The 15,834-nt window shown below is 44.6% G+C and overlaps 2 protein-coding genes across 4 annotated transcripts in view; one reads left to right on the top strand and one right to left on the bottom strand.

The window, feature by feature from the left end:
- The window catches only part of LOC309655671 (uncharacterized protein), a gene marked incomplete at its 3' end in the record, with an annotated part of 193,088 nt that overhangs the window by 93,712 nt on the left and 83,542 nt on the right, over window positions 1-15,834 (bottom strand). The window lies entirely within an intron of this gene.
- Window positions 1-15,834, top strand: part of TDRD9 (tudor domain containing 9) — a gene marked incomplete at its 5' end in the record, with an annotated part of 109,856 nt that overhangs the window by 69,744 nt on the left and 24,278 nt on the right. The window contains 11 exons of the mRNA XM_082450977.1: window positions 1,599-1,696; window positions 2,250-2,381; window positions 3,351-3,516; window positions 3,605-3,668; window positions 3,745-3,808; window positions 4,212-4,256; window positions 4,937-4,990; window positions 7,200-7,316; window positions 8,855-8,962; window positions 10,908-11,008; window positions 14,464-14,637. Coding sequence (XP_082307103.1) covers window positions 1,599-1,696; window positions 2,250-2,381; window positions 3,351-3,516; window positions 3,605-3,668; window positions 3,745-3,808; window positions 4,212-4,256; window positions 4,937-4,990; window positions 7,200-7,316; window positions 8,855-8,962; window positions 10,908-11,008; window positions 14,464-14,637 — 1,123 coding nt within the window. The remainder of the gene's footprint in view (window positions 1-1,598; window positions 1,697-2,249; window positions 2,382-3,350; window positions 3,517-3,604; window positions 3,669-3,744; window positions 3,809-4,211; window positions 4,257-4,936; window positions 4,991-7,199; window positions 7,317-8,854; window positions 8,963-10,907; window positions 11,009-14,463; window positions 14,638-15,834) is intronic.

The raw sequence follows: 15,834 nt of genomic DNA, 5'->3' as shown, positions 1-15,834 counted from the left end.
AGGTTTTTCTCCTGTGTTTTCTTCTAGATATTTCATAGATATGTTTTGCATTTGTATCTGTGATCCATTTGAATTAACTTTTGTAGATGGTGTGAGGTTTGCTTACGGATGCCCAGTTGTTCCTGCACCACTGTTCTCCTCCCATTGAAGCCTTCTGTACCTTTGTGAAACATCGCTTGGGTGTACTTGTCTGGGTCTATTTCTGATTCTTCATTATGTTCTATTATTTGTGTGTTTTTCTGTCCACCAATACCACACTGTCTTGATCACTGTATAGTAAGACTTATCACGAAACAGATGGATTCCTCCCACTTTATTCTTCATTTTCAGAATTGTTTTAGCTATTCTACTTTGCCTTTCCATATAGACTTTAGAATAATCTTGTCTATATTCACACACAAAAAAAGCCTCCTGTGATTTTGCTAGGAATTGTGTTAACCTGTACATCAGTTTGTGGAGAATTGATATATTTGCTATGATGAAGCTGCGTATCCCTGAACATAAGAGTGTCTCCCTTTATTTAGGTCGTCTTTGATTTGTTTAATCAGCATTGTGTTATTTTCAGCATACAGATCCCTGTATATGTTTTGCTAGATTTACACCTAAGTATTCAGTTTAATTTGGAGGGATTATAATGATTGTGATGGCATTTTTAATTCCGGTTTTCACATGTTCATTTCTAGTGTATAGAAATGTGATTGATTTTTGTGTGTTGGTATTGTGCCCTGTGACTTGCTGATTTCACCGATTAGTTCTAGGAGTTGATTTTGGTTTTGTCATTACCTTGGGATTTTCCATTCAGACAGTCCTGTCATTTGAAGATACGGCGGGTAGATGGTGGCGGAGGCAGCAGTCTGGACTCTGCACTCAGTCTCCTGTGTCAGGACAGGTGGGTGGGGGCCGAAGGGGGCAGGGGTCCAGGCTCCACAGGTGGGGAAGGAAAGCTCCTCCCTGGGCTGCCCCATTTTTTAAAAGCTGAGTATTTGTGAAGGATCCCCCCTCCCCACCTGTCTCCTCTCTCTCAGATTTTATTATGTTTGGGGATAAAGGAGTTTCCATTGCACAAGCAATACCATCACAAGAGAACAGTCGTTTATAGGATGGTCTCCGTGGTCCAGGCCTGGTTTTGAGCTGTTTGCATGTGATCACTCATTTCATATGAAGCCATTGTCTTGAAGGACGCCTTTGCAGAGGTGTTGGGATGGGTAACAACCAGCCGTTTCACTGGGGCTTCTCTTGCCAACTTGATTACTTTCGTTTGGTGATCTCTGTATTTTTACCAGTATGAACTATGCATTTGCAGGAGATGTGTGGTATTTTAAATGTTTTGATTGCCATTGTATTTTGGGGCCAAGGTGGTTCTCTTTAGAAATATGCATTGGATTTTCCACTATACATCACTGAGTAGGAGTCAGCACTTAATCTGTATATAGAAGATCACTTCTAACACTGACTTATACTGAAGTTTTTACCAAACTGACCTGGTTTGGTAGAAGATAACAGAAGTTTTTCTTAATATTTAATGGTTATTCTTAAATATATCTTTATGCTAGTGTTAAAGTAATTAATGCCATGGTTTGAATGTTTCTCCTTTGCAGGCCGTGCTGGACGAGTGTCTAAAGGATACTGTTACAGACTCATATACAAGGATTTCTGGGACAGCTCCATCCCCGACCATGTCATTCCTGAGATGTTGGTAATAAACTTTGGTCATCTTTATGACATAGTTTGTTTTTTGTAGACAGTTTTGCTGAATAGTTTAAGTAATATAATTTTGAGTGTCATGTGATTTTGATCCCAGAAAAATTACTTCTGATCAGACTTGTCTTTAATCACAGAACTGACTTCTGTTCACTAAGCACCAGTGAGGGACTTGACACCCATGTCACGTTTCTGGCCCCATAGGAGGACTGTCCACAGACGCTGCTGCTGTGTGCTTTTATAGTTCGTGCTGTGGAACTGGCTTCTGTCTTTCCTCTCCTGCCTCTCTCTCCTTTCTCTCCCTCTCTCCCGCTTCCTCTCCTTTCTTTCTCACCCTTTCCCTTTTCCATCTTGCCTTCTTTATCTCTCTCCCTCTCCTTCTCTTCCCCCATCTCTTCATCTCCCATTTCTCTCTCTTCTTCTCCCACCCCTTTCTGTTTTCCTTTCTTCTTTTTCTCTCCTTCTCTCTCTAAAGTACTAGTCATGTGAATAGGTTAATTGATTTACTTATTTTTACTGTTTCTAAATTTAAGTTTTGTTCTTTTCAGCGTTGTCCATTAGGAAGCACAATATTGAAAGTGAAATTACTTGATATGGGTGAACCGAGGGCTCTGCTGGCAACAGCCCTTTCTCCACCTAGCCTGAGTGACATTGAACGCACCATCCTTCTGCTAAAGGAGGTGGGACCATCTGATACTTGTTCGTGTTAGGAAAAGCTAAGATTTTTTGGGTGAATTTTAAAAGCTTCATACTGTGTATATCTTTAAGGTATTTTGACAGTTGTAAATAATCAGCATTTGCTTGGAAAAGCATGTCATGACTAATTTTTGATTCCAGATTTTATATATGTTGTTCAGACCAGCTTTGTTAGTTGTCTGAAGCTGAAGCTCCTACTCTCTCACCCCCCCACCCCCGCCCCCCGACGGGGGATTGCGGTTTGTTGGCGGGGCTGAGAAGCGCTGGATAGGAGATGCAGCCGTGGACCTCTGCTCTCCTGCCCTGGCTCCGCCAGCCTCCTCCCCACTTGCCCTCTGGTTCTGCTCTTCACCCTCATGCTGGCCTCTTCTCTTCCTGTTGCTGGGAGCCCTGCTCTGCTCCTGCGCGTTCTCTGACTCTCCTCCGACCCGCGCTCCTCTCTCGCTGCTTGCAGTGAGTGCCCAGTGCCCCGGCCTGGGCGCCGCCACCTGTTGGGGCTGTGGACATTCTGCCTCGGGCCCTCAGAGCTGGGGCTGCCTCTGATACCTTGGGTACCTGCTTGGGCGTCCGTAAAATACACTTAGTCAAGTTGAGGACGTCGTTTTCTGTGCACAGTCTGTACGTTTTGGCTGTGAGTGACCACGTGACGTGGTGGTTGGAGGTTTGGTTTAGTGCTGTGCGTGCCATGGTCGTTAAATCTGGGACTTAAGTAGACTTTTGTGGGGGTAGCTTGAGCGTCACCTCCCAGCATTAAAAAATGGTAAAATGTGTTCTGAGTATCAAAAAACGAATTAAAAAACTTTAGTATCAATCTTTCATAAGTTGACTTAGGTATCTTTTAGAACCTTATTCACCAAAATTTGGTCGTTTCCTGTTTTAAACTCCCTGCCTTAAGGAAGAAAAGAGTGTGAATAAATCAGTGCTTGCTAATCTCACTAATTTATTTTATAAAGGTTGGAGCACTTGCGGTGAGCAGGCAGAGAGAAGATGAAAACCCCCATGATGGTGAATTGACCTTCTTAGGAAGAGTTTTAGCCCAACTTCCTGTTAATCAGCAGCTCGGTAAACTCATAGTCCTCGGACATGTGTTTGGATGTCTAGATGAGTGTCTTATTATAGGTGAGTGTGGGAGCCGAGAAGCGGTAATGGAGGGTAATGTAAGGCTCCTGCAACAGCCTTACCTTCTTTTTGTTTTTTCTCTTGTTAGCGGCATCTCTTTCTTTGAAGAATTTTTTTGTGATGCCTTTTAGGCAGCATCTTGATGGATATAGGTATTTAACATTCATATTTTTAAAAGTCATAGTGTTTTAATGGTGTCCAGTGACACTCTTTGTCGTCTGTTTACAGGAACAAAGTGGATTTCTGTGGCAACAGTAAGAGTGACTGTGCTGCGCTTGTCGAAGCGTTCAGGGTAGGTTTTCCCAGCGCGAGCTGTGAAGGCGGCTGCCACCGCTTGTCAGCGCACGCCGTCTCCACCGGAAGCGCCGTGAGGGGTGCCGATGTCCAGTAGTAAGCAAAGTGTGTTGGGAGATGGGGACTTCCCTGGCGGTCCAGTGGTTAGGACTGCACGCTTCCACTGCAGGGGGCGCAGGTGCCATCCCTGGTCGGGGAGCTGAGATCCTGCGAGCCTCGCGGCACAGACAAAAAAAAAAAAATTGTTTTGGGAGAAGATGAGGGTGGGAGTCCAATTCTATGAAGTAGATTGGAAAAATTAAATTTGTAAATTTTCTGTGGTCAAAATGTGTTGAAATTGGACTTAAAAAAATTCGGTTAGCGAATAAAGTATTTTGAAACTCTGGTTCATTTGTTTTTAGGCTTGGCAGACTTGCAGACAAAGAGGAGAGCTGCGGCATCCGAAGGTCAGTGAGCTGTTTCTTTGTGGATGGCTGCCCGTGTCATGGAAGCTTCCCGAGCCTTCTCTAGCTCAGCCTCAGCGCTGTGTGTGAACTGGCAGCGTTCAGCCTGAGCGGAGGTCACTGTGGACGGTCCTCAGAGCCCGCAGGCCAGGGCAGCTCCTGGGCCCACCTTCAGCTGTAGTCACTTCCCAGAGGCAGCCGCGCTGCCTTTCGCCCACCCCTGGGTAGTAGTGACCCTTCCTGTGTCAGGAGCCTCTTAGCTGCCAGCACTAAATACCTGTGGGACGTGCCTCGGCGTGTTGGCTCAAAACTGAGAAACCCGAAGCTTTTCCTTCTGCTGTTTTCAGCAAAGTTTTAGATAATGGGCTTGAAAAAACCAACCTGTTAGCCTTCATTTTTTTGGGTGGGCGCGGTTGCATGTTGTTCTCCTTCTAAACTGACTAGGTTCAAAAGATTGTTGATAGGTCTGTGTGTTTAAATTTGCCATGCCTAGATGTATCCTTAAAATAACTACATGAGTTACTCGTGAAAGCCACCTTTTACAGAGCCAGCCATATTATTTTTCTTGCTGGTATATATTCTTTTTGGTGTATACTTTTAGCTGAGATATATGTATTACAGTAGCCAAATTAGCTGTAACTTGTTACATTAATATTGAATATTATCCTTTTATGTATTTAAAGGATGAACTTGACTGGGGACGGTTAAATTACATTCAAATCAAGAGAATTAGAGAGGTAAGTTATAAATTCTTTGAATACAAGTAAAGATGACTTATCAAATGTTTATCAAGTACCAGCAATACCCAGGGTAGCAGAGAGTATTCCAAGAAGTACATCCTCGTTTCCAACTTTGGTAGAATTTATGTGTTAACATTCATGGTTACAGTTGACTACAGCTGAAGGACACAGATTAAGGTCAGCAAAGGTAAGAGGCGGGTGGGGAGGAGCCAGGAGAGACCAGGGGCCAGCTTGCAGCCGTCCTCTCCCGGTGGAGTCGTCTGGGCAGCACGATGCGTGACAACCCGCGTGAAGTACCGCCAGCCAGGGAGGCTGTCCCGAGCCTTGGCGTCCAAGGTTTTATTGAGGGTTGGTTACATAAGTGTGGGGTGCCCACATGGCTGACCTTAACTTCCTTAGTTTTTAGCCCCTCCAGAGGTTACTGATACTGTATGGCCCCACCATACAAAGGTCACATTGCTACCATGAACTGCTTGTTGTGTCCAAGGCCTCAGGTAAACAAAGTCACTCTTACAAGGCGGGATATTCCAAGGGCCTGGAGGTGAACTGCCAGGAGCCAAACCTTTCTTTGGCATGTCCAAGGTGTGGACACCTGGGCCTGCTGACTTAATCCTTTACTGCACAGTTTGCAAGATAATCTGTCTGTTTTATTTTTATTTTCAGAGAACTTACTCTTGGTTTGGTTTGTCAGTTTTACTGTGCAGGTGTTTTGAGGGGAGGGGGAAGGTGGAGGATTTCAAAGAATTGATTTTTAATTTTTTCCATTAATTTAGTTTTTCTGTGTCTCTTGGTTTACGTTTTTAGTCTTACTGAGATGAGAATTTAATTTATTAATACTTTCAAGCTTTCTAATTAAAAGTATTTAAAGCTGTGAATTTTCTTGTGAGCACAGTTTGGGGCACATCTCATTGATTTGTGACATGTAGGGATCTCATTGTTATCCCTGTCTGTAACTTATTTTAGTGTCGGTTTCCTCCTTGATTCAGAGTTTTTAGAAGAATATTTGAGTTTCCAGGTAGAAAGAAATATTTTTAGGTATCTTGTTTTTTTGTTAATATTTTTGTTTTTATTGCATTTTGATCAGAGAAAGTGACTTGCATAATTTTTAGTTGATTTTTAATTAGAGAAGTTGTATGTATCAATACTACAGCCTTAGAGAAGATTTTTTTTTTGATTTTTTTTAAAAAATAGAATTATTTATTTATTTTTGTCTGCGTTGGGTCTTTGTTGCTGCACTTGGGCTTTCTCTAGTTGCGGTGAGCGGGGGCTACTCTTTATTGAGGTGGCTTCTCTTGTTGCAGAGCACGGGCTCAAGGTGCGCGGGCTCAGTAGTTGTGGCTCGCAGGCTCTAGAGCGCAGGCTCAGTAGATGTGGCGCACGGGCTTAGTTGCTCCATGGCATGTGGGATCTTCCCGGACCAGGGCTCAAACCCGTGTCTCCTGCGATGGCAGGGAGATTCTTAATCACTGCACCACCAGGGAAGTCCCCTGTTAGCTTGTTTTTAATCACAAAGGAAGTATACGTTTATGGCAGAGGTTTCGGAAGTGTTTACAGGACTTAAAGCAAAGGCTGTGATCATGGTCTCCTGTTCCGCTGACACCTGTAGATGACTGTGTTTGTGCATTTGCAGTGGTTTCCTGTGTGTGCGTGTGTGTTTGTAAACGGGGCTCATGAAGCAGATACAGCTTTGTGTCCTGGTTTTTTCTGTTACTATTGTATTGAGCATCCTTTCCATGCTTTATTAATTAATCTTTAATAAGATGGTTCTTTAAATGAGTTTTAAAATTTTTTCATTTATTTTTTGGCTGCATTGGGTCTTCGTTGCAGTGCGCGGGCTTCTCATTGTGGTGGCTTCTCTTGTTGCGGAGCACAGGCTCTAGAGCATGCGGGCTTCAGTAGATGTGGTGCGTGGGCTCAGTACTTGCGGCTCGCAGGCTCAGTAGTTGTGGTGCACGGGCTTAGTTGCTCCACAGCATGTGGGGTCTTCCCAGACCAGGGCTCGAACCCATGTCCCCTGCATTGGCAGGTGGATTCTTAACCACTGCGCCACCAGGGAAGTCCTAATAATATGGTTCTTAATAGCTGCAGTGTTTCATCCCATAGACATACTAATTCTTTCCCCATTATGTACTGCTTTTCTAGTGCGTTTGCTATTCTGAATAACATAATCACTTGGAGACATCATCTCCCAATGTGTTTTTCTTAGGTGGCTGAATTATATGAAGAATTGAAGACTAGAATCTCACAGTTCAACATGCATGTTGATTCCCGGCGGCCTGTCATGGACCAAGAGTATACATATAAGCAACGATTCATCCTGCAGGTACTCTGGAGTTTCCTGGATGTCTCTTCCTCGTTCTTTCTTCTTATTAGGTCTCGTGGTTTTGACAGTGCTTATTTCCTCCTTTTTTTTTTTTTAATGATTTGGAAAGCTTACAGTTATTAATTAGAAATCTGATGGCCTTTTAAATTATTATTTAATTAATTTATTTATTTTTGGCAGCGTTGGGTCTTTGTTGCTGCGCCCTGGCTTTCTCTAGTTGCGGCAAGCGGGGGCTACTCTTCGTTGCGGTGTGCGGGCTTCTCAGTGCAGTGGCTCCTCCTGTTGCGGAGCACGGGCTCTAGGCGCACGGGCTTCAGTAGTTGTGGCTCGTGGGCTCAGTAGTTGTGGTTTGCGGGCTCTAGAGCGTAGGCTCAGTAGTTGTGGTGCACGGGCTTAGTTGCTCCGTGGCATGTGGGATCTTCCCAGACCAGGGCTCGAACCCATGTCCCCTGCATTGGCAGGCAGATTCTTAACCAGTGCGCCAGCAGTTAAGCCCTATTTCCCCTTTCTGATACAAATCATGCCTCACAGGAGATTTTAGGTCCATAGTGTTCATGCTGTGTTTGGGCACCAGGAAGAGCTCTGGTCTTACCTAGTTTAGGTTTTCCATGTCATTGAGTTGATGATCCAGACCCATTTCTAATCTCTGGAGGAGTGTTTCTAAAGACTGCTAAATGTTATTACTGCTTCTGGAGAGATCCTTTTGTTTTGGCTTTTAAGAAAGTAAAAATGCTCTTAATATTATTATGTGGCTCTTCCCTTGCACTGAAAAATTATTTTAACTTTGGAGGCCATGATCAAATTAGCTTGTTGGATGGAACCTTCTAGGCATTGTGTAGAGGGAAGTGTGTCCTAGAAAGGTGACCAGTGCTTCTGATGTAGGGGCTCAGAGGAGGAGTACCTCTTATATGTGTCCGTGTGTTGGCTGACGCATACAGAATTGGGCTCTAGGTGGATCCTGTAAACTGGGGGATGCTGGGAAATGGAGTGTTTCTCTGGATGTAAAATTACTTGAAGTTCAGGAGAGAGTCTTCCATGGGTGTATGTTTCACATGGTTTATTTTTATTGAAGAACGGACTCTTCGCAGCATGCTTTTAGAAGTGAACATTGGATGCAAGCCTGCTGCTCTAAATCGAAGTGTCTTAATTGTAATTTTATCTAAACATTTGGGAAAGGGCCTGACCCACAGAAGTAAGTGTGTCAGGGAAAATGTAGAAGAAGTTGGCTAACCCCCAGGACTCTGTGTGTACAATCATTTGTATCCTTGTTCAACTCACCACTCTTTTCTAAACCTCATTCTGAGAAGAACTCAGGCTCCTTGGAGGAAAGACATGTAGAAAGTGTTTCGGTTATGGCGAAGTAACCAGAATTGTGACTTTCTGCTTGATTGGTTTAAAGGTCCAGTGTTTCTGTGTTTTTTTTAACATTGAACTCATCTTTTATAGTGTAGATGTCATTCTGGGATGAGATTAGTATATTGGTGAGATAAAGTGATAAAATAATGCTGTTACTTCATGAAAATAAGTTTCTCTTCCAGGTTGTATTGGCAGGTGCTTTTTATCCCAGTTACTTTACTTTTGGGCAGCCTGACGAAGAGATGGCAGTGAGGGAGCTGGCAGGCAAAGACCCAAAGACAACCATTGTGGTAGGTGGAGAGATGGGCAGCCTTCTCTGGGGTGGAGGCCGGGTGCCCAGTTTTCGGATGAGCTTCGTTCCAATGTGGCGAACACGGAACATTTTATTTCCCCACTTGTCTCTATTTCTTATAAGTACTAAGTGGATTTTTTTCCCCTAAAGTGAATTTCATGGCTTGTCTGACCTTTTCACATGCATCCACTAGTTCCTCAGTCTCGCTTCCTGTTTTGCAGACCTGGCCTTAAAAAAGAAAGCCTTGCAGAGTTAGGTATTCATGGCTAACCTTGACTGCTCATGTCCCATTTTGAAGGATTTAAGATACTTCTCCATAAATTTAAGAACATTTAGTTAATTGACAACTTCATTTTACACAAAGTAAAGAGTTATTTGGTTGGCACCTTTGTACTGTGATTTAAACTCTGATCCCCATTCATGCTTAATAGAATCACCTAGAGAGTGTTTGTTTATTTTGAAATTCAGATTTGAGGCCCCGTGGCACAGAATCTGAACTAGAAAGTGTGGCCTGGAAATTAGTGTTTAACATGAGCTTTGGGCAAATCTGATAGTCAGTCCCAGGCACTGACTATCAGATCAACATTTGTGGACCCTTTGTTTAAACCTGAGCACAGGATCACTTCAGGGTAGGCAACTGGCATAAAGCATTTGGGAATCGGGCTTTTATCGGACCCTGGGTTCCATTACCGGCCTATATCTAATAAAGGGGGTGTAGAGCACTTGGCAGAGTTCCTGGCCTAAAGTAAACATGCCGTCATTGCCAGCTCTTACTCCTCTTGCTGTTTCCATCACACTGTTACTGAAGAAGTAAGAGTTCACGAGGGAGAGGGTCTCTGCAGAGCACTGGAGAGGCGCTGGTGCTCACACTGGGGACGAGAGGCAGCTGAGATGCAGTTTGTACCTGGGGACGGGTTTTACCTGAAGGGGCGGTCATTAGCTCCTTATTGCTCTCGAGGAAGTGTGGCCGGGCCTCTGCTCGTACTGACCTTCATGGCGGACCAAGCCCTTCTGGTTGGCTTCCTCTCACGCCTTGGTGGTACTCCCTCCCGACCTGTGCAGCGGGGTTGGGGGGGCCCCACAGCACGTTTCCTCAGACGTGGGCTGTGCTTGCCTCCTTCAGCCACCAGGCAGCCTGTTCACCTTGCACTCTGGGGGCCAGAAAGTCACCTGCTGTGCGCGTTATAAAAACTAAGTGTGGCTGGTGCTTACATAGTGCTTATCATCTGAGAGGGCCTTTGTCGAGTGCTTTTTACGCATTCTTCTCTGAGCTTCACGTTGACTCTCTGAGTCGGGGACTTATTGTCCCCCTTAATAAGGGATGTGGCTGTTGGGTCCTGGGGTGGCTCCGTAACTTTTTGCCTGCAGAACCCTGACAGGCCAGGACAGGAGCTCAGACCTGAGTCCCCAGCCCTTGCTTTTCAGCCACCCACTGCCTCTCATGGAGCTGTGCTGGGCCCTGAGATAAGCAGGTCACGGGGCAGGGGACTCCCAGTTTCGCGCCAGAACTCGGAACACAGATCGCCCTGATGGGAGGGGTTGCTGCAGCTCCTGTCCGGTTAGCGCTGCCTGCGGGGCGAGGACGCACCCCCTCCTCCACCAAGTGGTGCATTAACCTTTAACGTTTAAGTTCCCGCTGCTGCCTATATAGAAATACTATGTTTTAAAAAGATGTATTTAGTCAGCTTGGTTATTTTAAGGTAAAAATGAAAAATAAGTCTTAACGTTTCTGTTTCAGACTTCTGGATTCTTCTAACAGGGGAAGAATTAGCCTTTGTTTAACATGTATTATTAAAACTTAATTATAATTTAAAAGTCATTAGTCCTTAAATACCCTGCTGTCGGGTCTACGTCTTGTGCTTAAAGACAGCGTGCTCTGTTTTTGTGAACATTATGACTGTGAGCTCTGTCTGCTCCTGTTAATGCAGTGTGGTGTTTTACAGCTGAAGCACGTTCCTCCCTATGGATTTCTCTACTATAAACAACTGCAGTCTCTCTTTAGACAGTGCGGCCAAGTCAGATCCATCGTGTTTGATGGTGCAAAGTAAGTAGTGTATTTTTGTAATCCACTGCAATTACGAAAGAACCACGAGATTTTATGTTTATAGGGGCCGATTCTTTCAACTGGGGGCGTGTGGAAATGGGTCGTCAGAAGGGCTGCTGAGGACAGCTCTTAAAGCGTGGCTGTGGTTTATCTTGTTGTCAGGAGCAATTTATCTTCTCTTTCAACCACGTTCCTCCTAAAGGACGTCTGATGCTGAGAAGGTTCAGTAGCGTGATGAGGTACAGGGTTGGCGCTCTGGAAGTGCGCTGCACTCGGGCGCGTCCATCCGAGATTTCACAGTAAGTCGCCGGCCGCCAGAGATGCCTGCAGGAGAGTTTATCTGCTGATAGTCATTTAGAACTTACATGTTCTAAATATTTTTGGAAGACAAATATTGTAAAACTCAGTTACATTTGGCCTATTTTAATTGCAGATAAGAAGTAAGTGGTTTTGGAGTATCACTTTGAGTTTTCATTTCCGAGAGAATGCTTACTTATGCACAGAAAAGGCTATTACGGTTTTTAAATTGATTTTTAATTTTTAAAATTGGAAAAAATTTTCTCGTGTCCTACACATTTTATTTAATTTACAAAGCTTTGTAAATCTAGTAAATAAGAAATACTTTTAGTTTGTCTTTGATTAATGTCCAATAGCTCAAGTTGAGCATTTTCATTCTGCTTAAATTTTGGATTAATTGCCTCACACATTTTAAGTTCCATTCCTGTGATTAATATATTGATTTTCTTTGTAAGCATGTAAAGGCCTCACATGGCAAATATGTAACCGTAATAAGTAAAGTCTTTCTAGGTGCTGCTAACAACCGTTACAGATTTAATTAAACTTAGAGTGTCTCAAGTTTTCTTAAATATTCTAATATAAATTAGCAGTCAAATTCTTAATCACATATACAAACTTACTTACTTAAAATTGGATTCTCGTAGCTAAACCATCTTTCTTGAACGTGGAAAGTCCGCTGCCTCACTGAGACCCCGGCTCTGCGCGCGGGTGCTCTTTGCACCGACCTGGATGGTGCCGTCTGGGCTCTCACTAAGCTTGCAGCGGCCTCTTTCCTTAATCCTTACTGCTGGATTGCGTTCGGTGTTCGTTTCTTCTTCTTGCTGTCAGGGATATCTGTATAGGTATTTTAATTATATTTTACTCGATTCCTCATAGATTTCTGGTGTTCAGTCGTAATACCAATGTCTTACCAATTACTTGGGGATGTAACAGTGTTCTTCTGGTTATCAGTTCTGTGCATCAAATATTAAAGGCAGAGAATGACATAAAATAGTTATTGAGTCAAGACTGTCCTCCGCCTTGGGATCCAGCAGGGCCTGCTGTGTGCAGGGCCAAGGGCACTGGAGCACAGGTCGTACGTGGGTGCACGGTTTCCTCCTGTGAGACATTTTCAAATTAGTGGTCGGCGTGGAGAGTAAAATCGGTTCCACAGATGTTTGCCCATCGTGAAGTGTCCTGGGAGAGGCCTGGGGGGTTGGAAGAAGATATTGTATCTGAGGCTCAGAGTAGGAGCAGTGACATTCACCTGGGCCTGCCTCTGGAGGAGTTGGAGGGGCCTGGAGGGGAGGCAGCCCTGGCAGGTGGGGCAGGAGCCCAGTGTGAGCGGAGCTGTGGTTTGGGAAAGTGTAGGGTTTGTGCCAGGCACAGCCAGAGCCCTCTTGCCAGGAGCTGGTTTTGTGTCAGATTGAGTCTGAAGAGTGGGCATCAGGCGCTGTCTTTCAGATGGTATTTGTAACCAGCTGACGAGTATGAACATCAGTAGTGGGTATTTAGAGAGCCCTGAGTGTCATGACTAGAACTGTGTTTTGTAGAACTTAATCGGGGAGTGATGAAGAGGAGAAGAAGCCGTCCAGCATAAACTTGGCAGTTGTCCAAGCCGAGGTGACTTTTGACATGAAAAGGAGGCAGCGGATGGGAGGGAAGAGCTCTTGGATTCGGCTGTTGATGGCCTGTGGAGGACGAAGACGAGAGAGGAGCCAGCGAGGACCAGGACTTCAGCTGGGGGGAGTGGACAGGAGGGCAGGGCCGGGGGCTGGGGAGGCGCAGGGAATGTCACGGGCTTGGCTCTCTCCACGTGTTGAGTTGAAAATACTCAGGGAAGACGAGAGTCTTGGAAATGTGCTCTAGAGTATTTGAAAGAAATTATTTCTAAGGAGAGACTTAGGCTCCTTCTAGAGAAAGATGGCAGAAATGGAAGTGAATAAAGGGAGCTGAGGACAGGAGGAGACTGCACGTGCTCACTTGTGAGCTCACCCAGGGTCGGTGGAGGAGGGTTGAAAGGGAGCCGAGGGCAAGGGGACAGTGCAGTGGGGACAGGAGGCTGCAGAGAGGCCAGAGGACGGGATGGGATGGGACGCGACAGGCCGCTTTTCATCAGCTCAGGGTCCTTCCAGGTCACCCAAAATCACGCATTTCCATGGCAGTAGTTGAAGCGGTCATAAGTCTGTTTTTCTGAGTATGATGTTTTGCTCCGGGAGATTTTGACATGCATATACAAACAAATGTAAACTTGAAGCTTTTTTCCTTTTTACCAGGAAGTGTCTGGCAGGCACCCTTACTGCATGTTTTTTTTAAAAATTAATTTATTTTTTGGCTGCGTTGGGTCTTCGTTGCTGTGCGCGGGCTTTCTCTAGTTGCAACGAGCGGGGGCTACTCTTCGTTGCGGTGCATGGGCTTCCCATTGCCATGGCTTCTCTTGTTGCGGAGCACGGGCTCTAGGTGCACGGGTTTCAGTAGTTGTGGCACACGGGCTCAGTAGTTGTGGCTCATGGGCTCTAGAGCGCAGGCTCAGTAGTTGTGGTGCACGGGCTTAGTTGCTCCGCAGCATGTGGGAACTTCCCGGACCAGGGCTCGAACCTGTGTCCCCTGCATTGGCAGGCAGAGTCTTAACCACTGCGCCACCAGGGAAGTCCCCTTACTGCATGTTTGATTCTTATTCCCCCAGAGGGAGGGATGTGATAATAGGACACTGCGACGTGGGTGGGTCGTAAGGTGGGGCGTGCCTCAACATTACTGGGTGATAAACTGGGTGGTTTTCTGGAGGGAGATCAGAAAGATCACTGAACTTCTCAGTTGTGTGCTTTTCTCTGTCTGATTTTTATTTTACAATAAAATAGAGGAAAACAAAAACCCAAATCTGTCACTTTGTTCTAATGAGAATTAAGATTTCTTAGCCGAAAATTCCTTTTGAACTTAATCTTTATTCTGCATTATACTGAGTAATACATGAGGATGATACTTGGTTTTAATTTAATGGTACGTCATTGTAACTTTTATTTCTCTTAAGTGAATAATTTTCCCTTAAATACATCTTCTTGATTAATTACAGAAGGAAGAGTTGCTGGTGTTTTGAAGAGAGGTGTTACTGAAAATCTCTAAACTTGAGAGAAATTAACATGCCTCATAAACTTATTTTTTTATTTACATTTGTGGAACAGAGCCTTTGTGGAGTTTTCACGCAATCCAACAGAGAGGTTTAAAACTCTTCCTGCGGTGTATATGGCCATTAAGATGTCTCAACTGAAAGTTTCCCTTGAACTCAGTGTTCATTCTGCAGAGGAGATTGAAGGGAAGGTGCAAGGAGGGGCTGTTTCCAAGCTCAGGAACACAAGGTATTTTCAGAAGGGAGGCAGGCACAACTCTGTCCACCTGCTTTCACATTCTCAATATTATTTTTAAACAACTGTTTAACCTTGCTTAAGTTCACACTAAAAGCACTGGCGTGGTAGCCTGGTTTCATTGTCTTCTAGCTGTGTGTGCTTGGGCACATTACTTGACCTCTCTGAACCTCAGTGTTTTCATATGTTTAATAGCTATGATACCTATTGTACAAGGCTGTTTGGAGGATTGGGTAGAACCATTTGTGTCATTTTCAGTTTAAATCGAAGGGATTGACCCTAATGTTAGTTTCCTTTCTTCCTCCTTACAGTTACCGCCTTTCTCTTCCTAAGCAGAGTAGAGTCTCCCTTGCCCTTAGCGGAGCCAGCAGCGGGACAAGACGCAGGCGCAGTTGGCAGCAGCCCGCTGCTTGCCAGCACAGGCCACCCGTCCCTGTTGAGCAGGGTGGGGGGGCCGGGCTGCCTGCACGGGTCTGCTTGGCCCCCAGGCAGCTGCCGTGCAGTTTGCAGGCTGGCTTCTCTTGGACCCAATTAAATCGCCCTTCAGTGTTTCTGACAGATTACTTTGCCTTTTGGTCATATTCACACAGTGCTGTGTGTAGAATTCTCCTGCACCTTTTCTTGTTTGTAATCTTTTTAACCCCATGAGGAATTTGACAGGGATTTGAGGAATTGATGAGGTAGGGAAGTAAGTTCCATCGAGTTTCATCCAGTGTGGGATGGTTTGATTCTGCGAGTTCGGGAGTTGAGTGGGTTCAGTCTGTAACAACGTGGAGTAGGCCTGTCCTGCTGGGTAACTTAGCCTGAGTCACTCTTATTTAATAAATGGGTTGGAAAATTGGGAAGAGAGGTGGATCAGATCTCTTATAATTCTTCCTCTTCATTTAAGAATAAAATTATTAGGAAAGGAAACTTTTTATCAATTTATATTTCATCTCCTGGAATTTTAGCATTTATTATATTATTGCTTCAAGGGATGAATGATAATTCTTAGGTTTATTAGAAAATCATGTATGTGTTTCCTAACAACATTAAATAGGCTTGGATTCTTGTAGTTTTCTAAAGGTCAGAGTCACTCACCTCTGAAACCACAAGTTAGGAAACATTGCAGGTCCTAGATTTAGAATTTATATCCTTAAGAGTAGATATTCCATAACAGTCTTGACCTTTAGAATATATTCCTGAAGGGTA

Source organism: Balaenoptera physalus, assembly GCF_965194825.1.
Source record: "Balaenoptera physalus genome assembly, chromosome: 2".
NCBI lineage: Eukaryota > Metazoa > Chordata > Mammalia > Artiodactyla > Balaenopteridae > Balaenoptera > Balaenoptera physalus.
The sequence above is the reverse complement of the archived record's forward strand: the minus strand, read 5'-3'. Positions and strand labels throughout refer to the sequence as shown.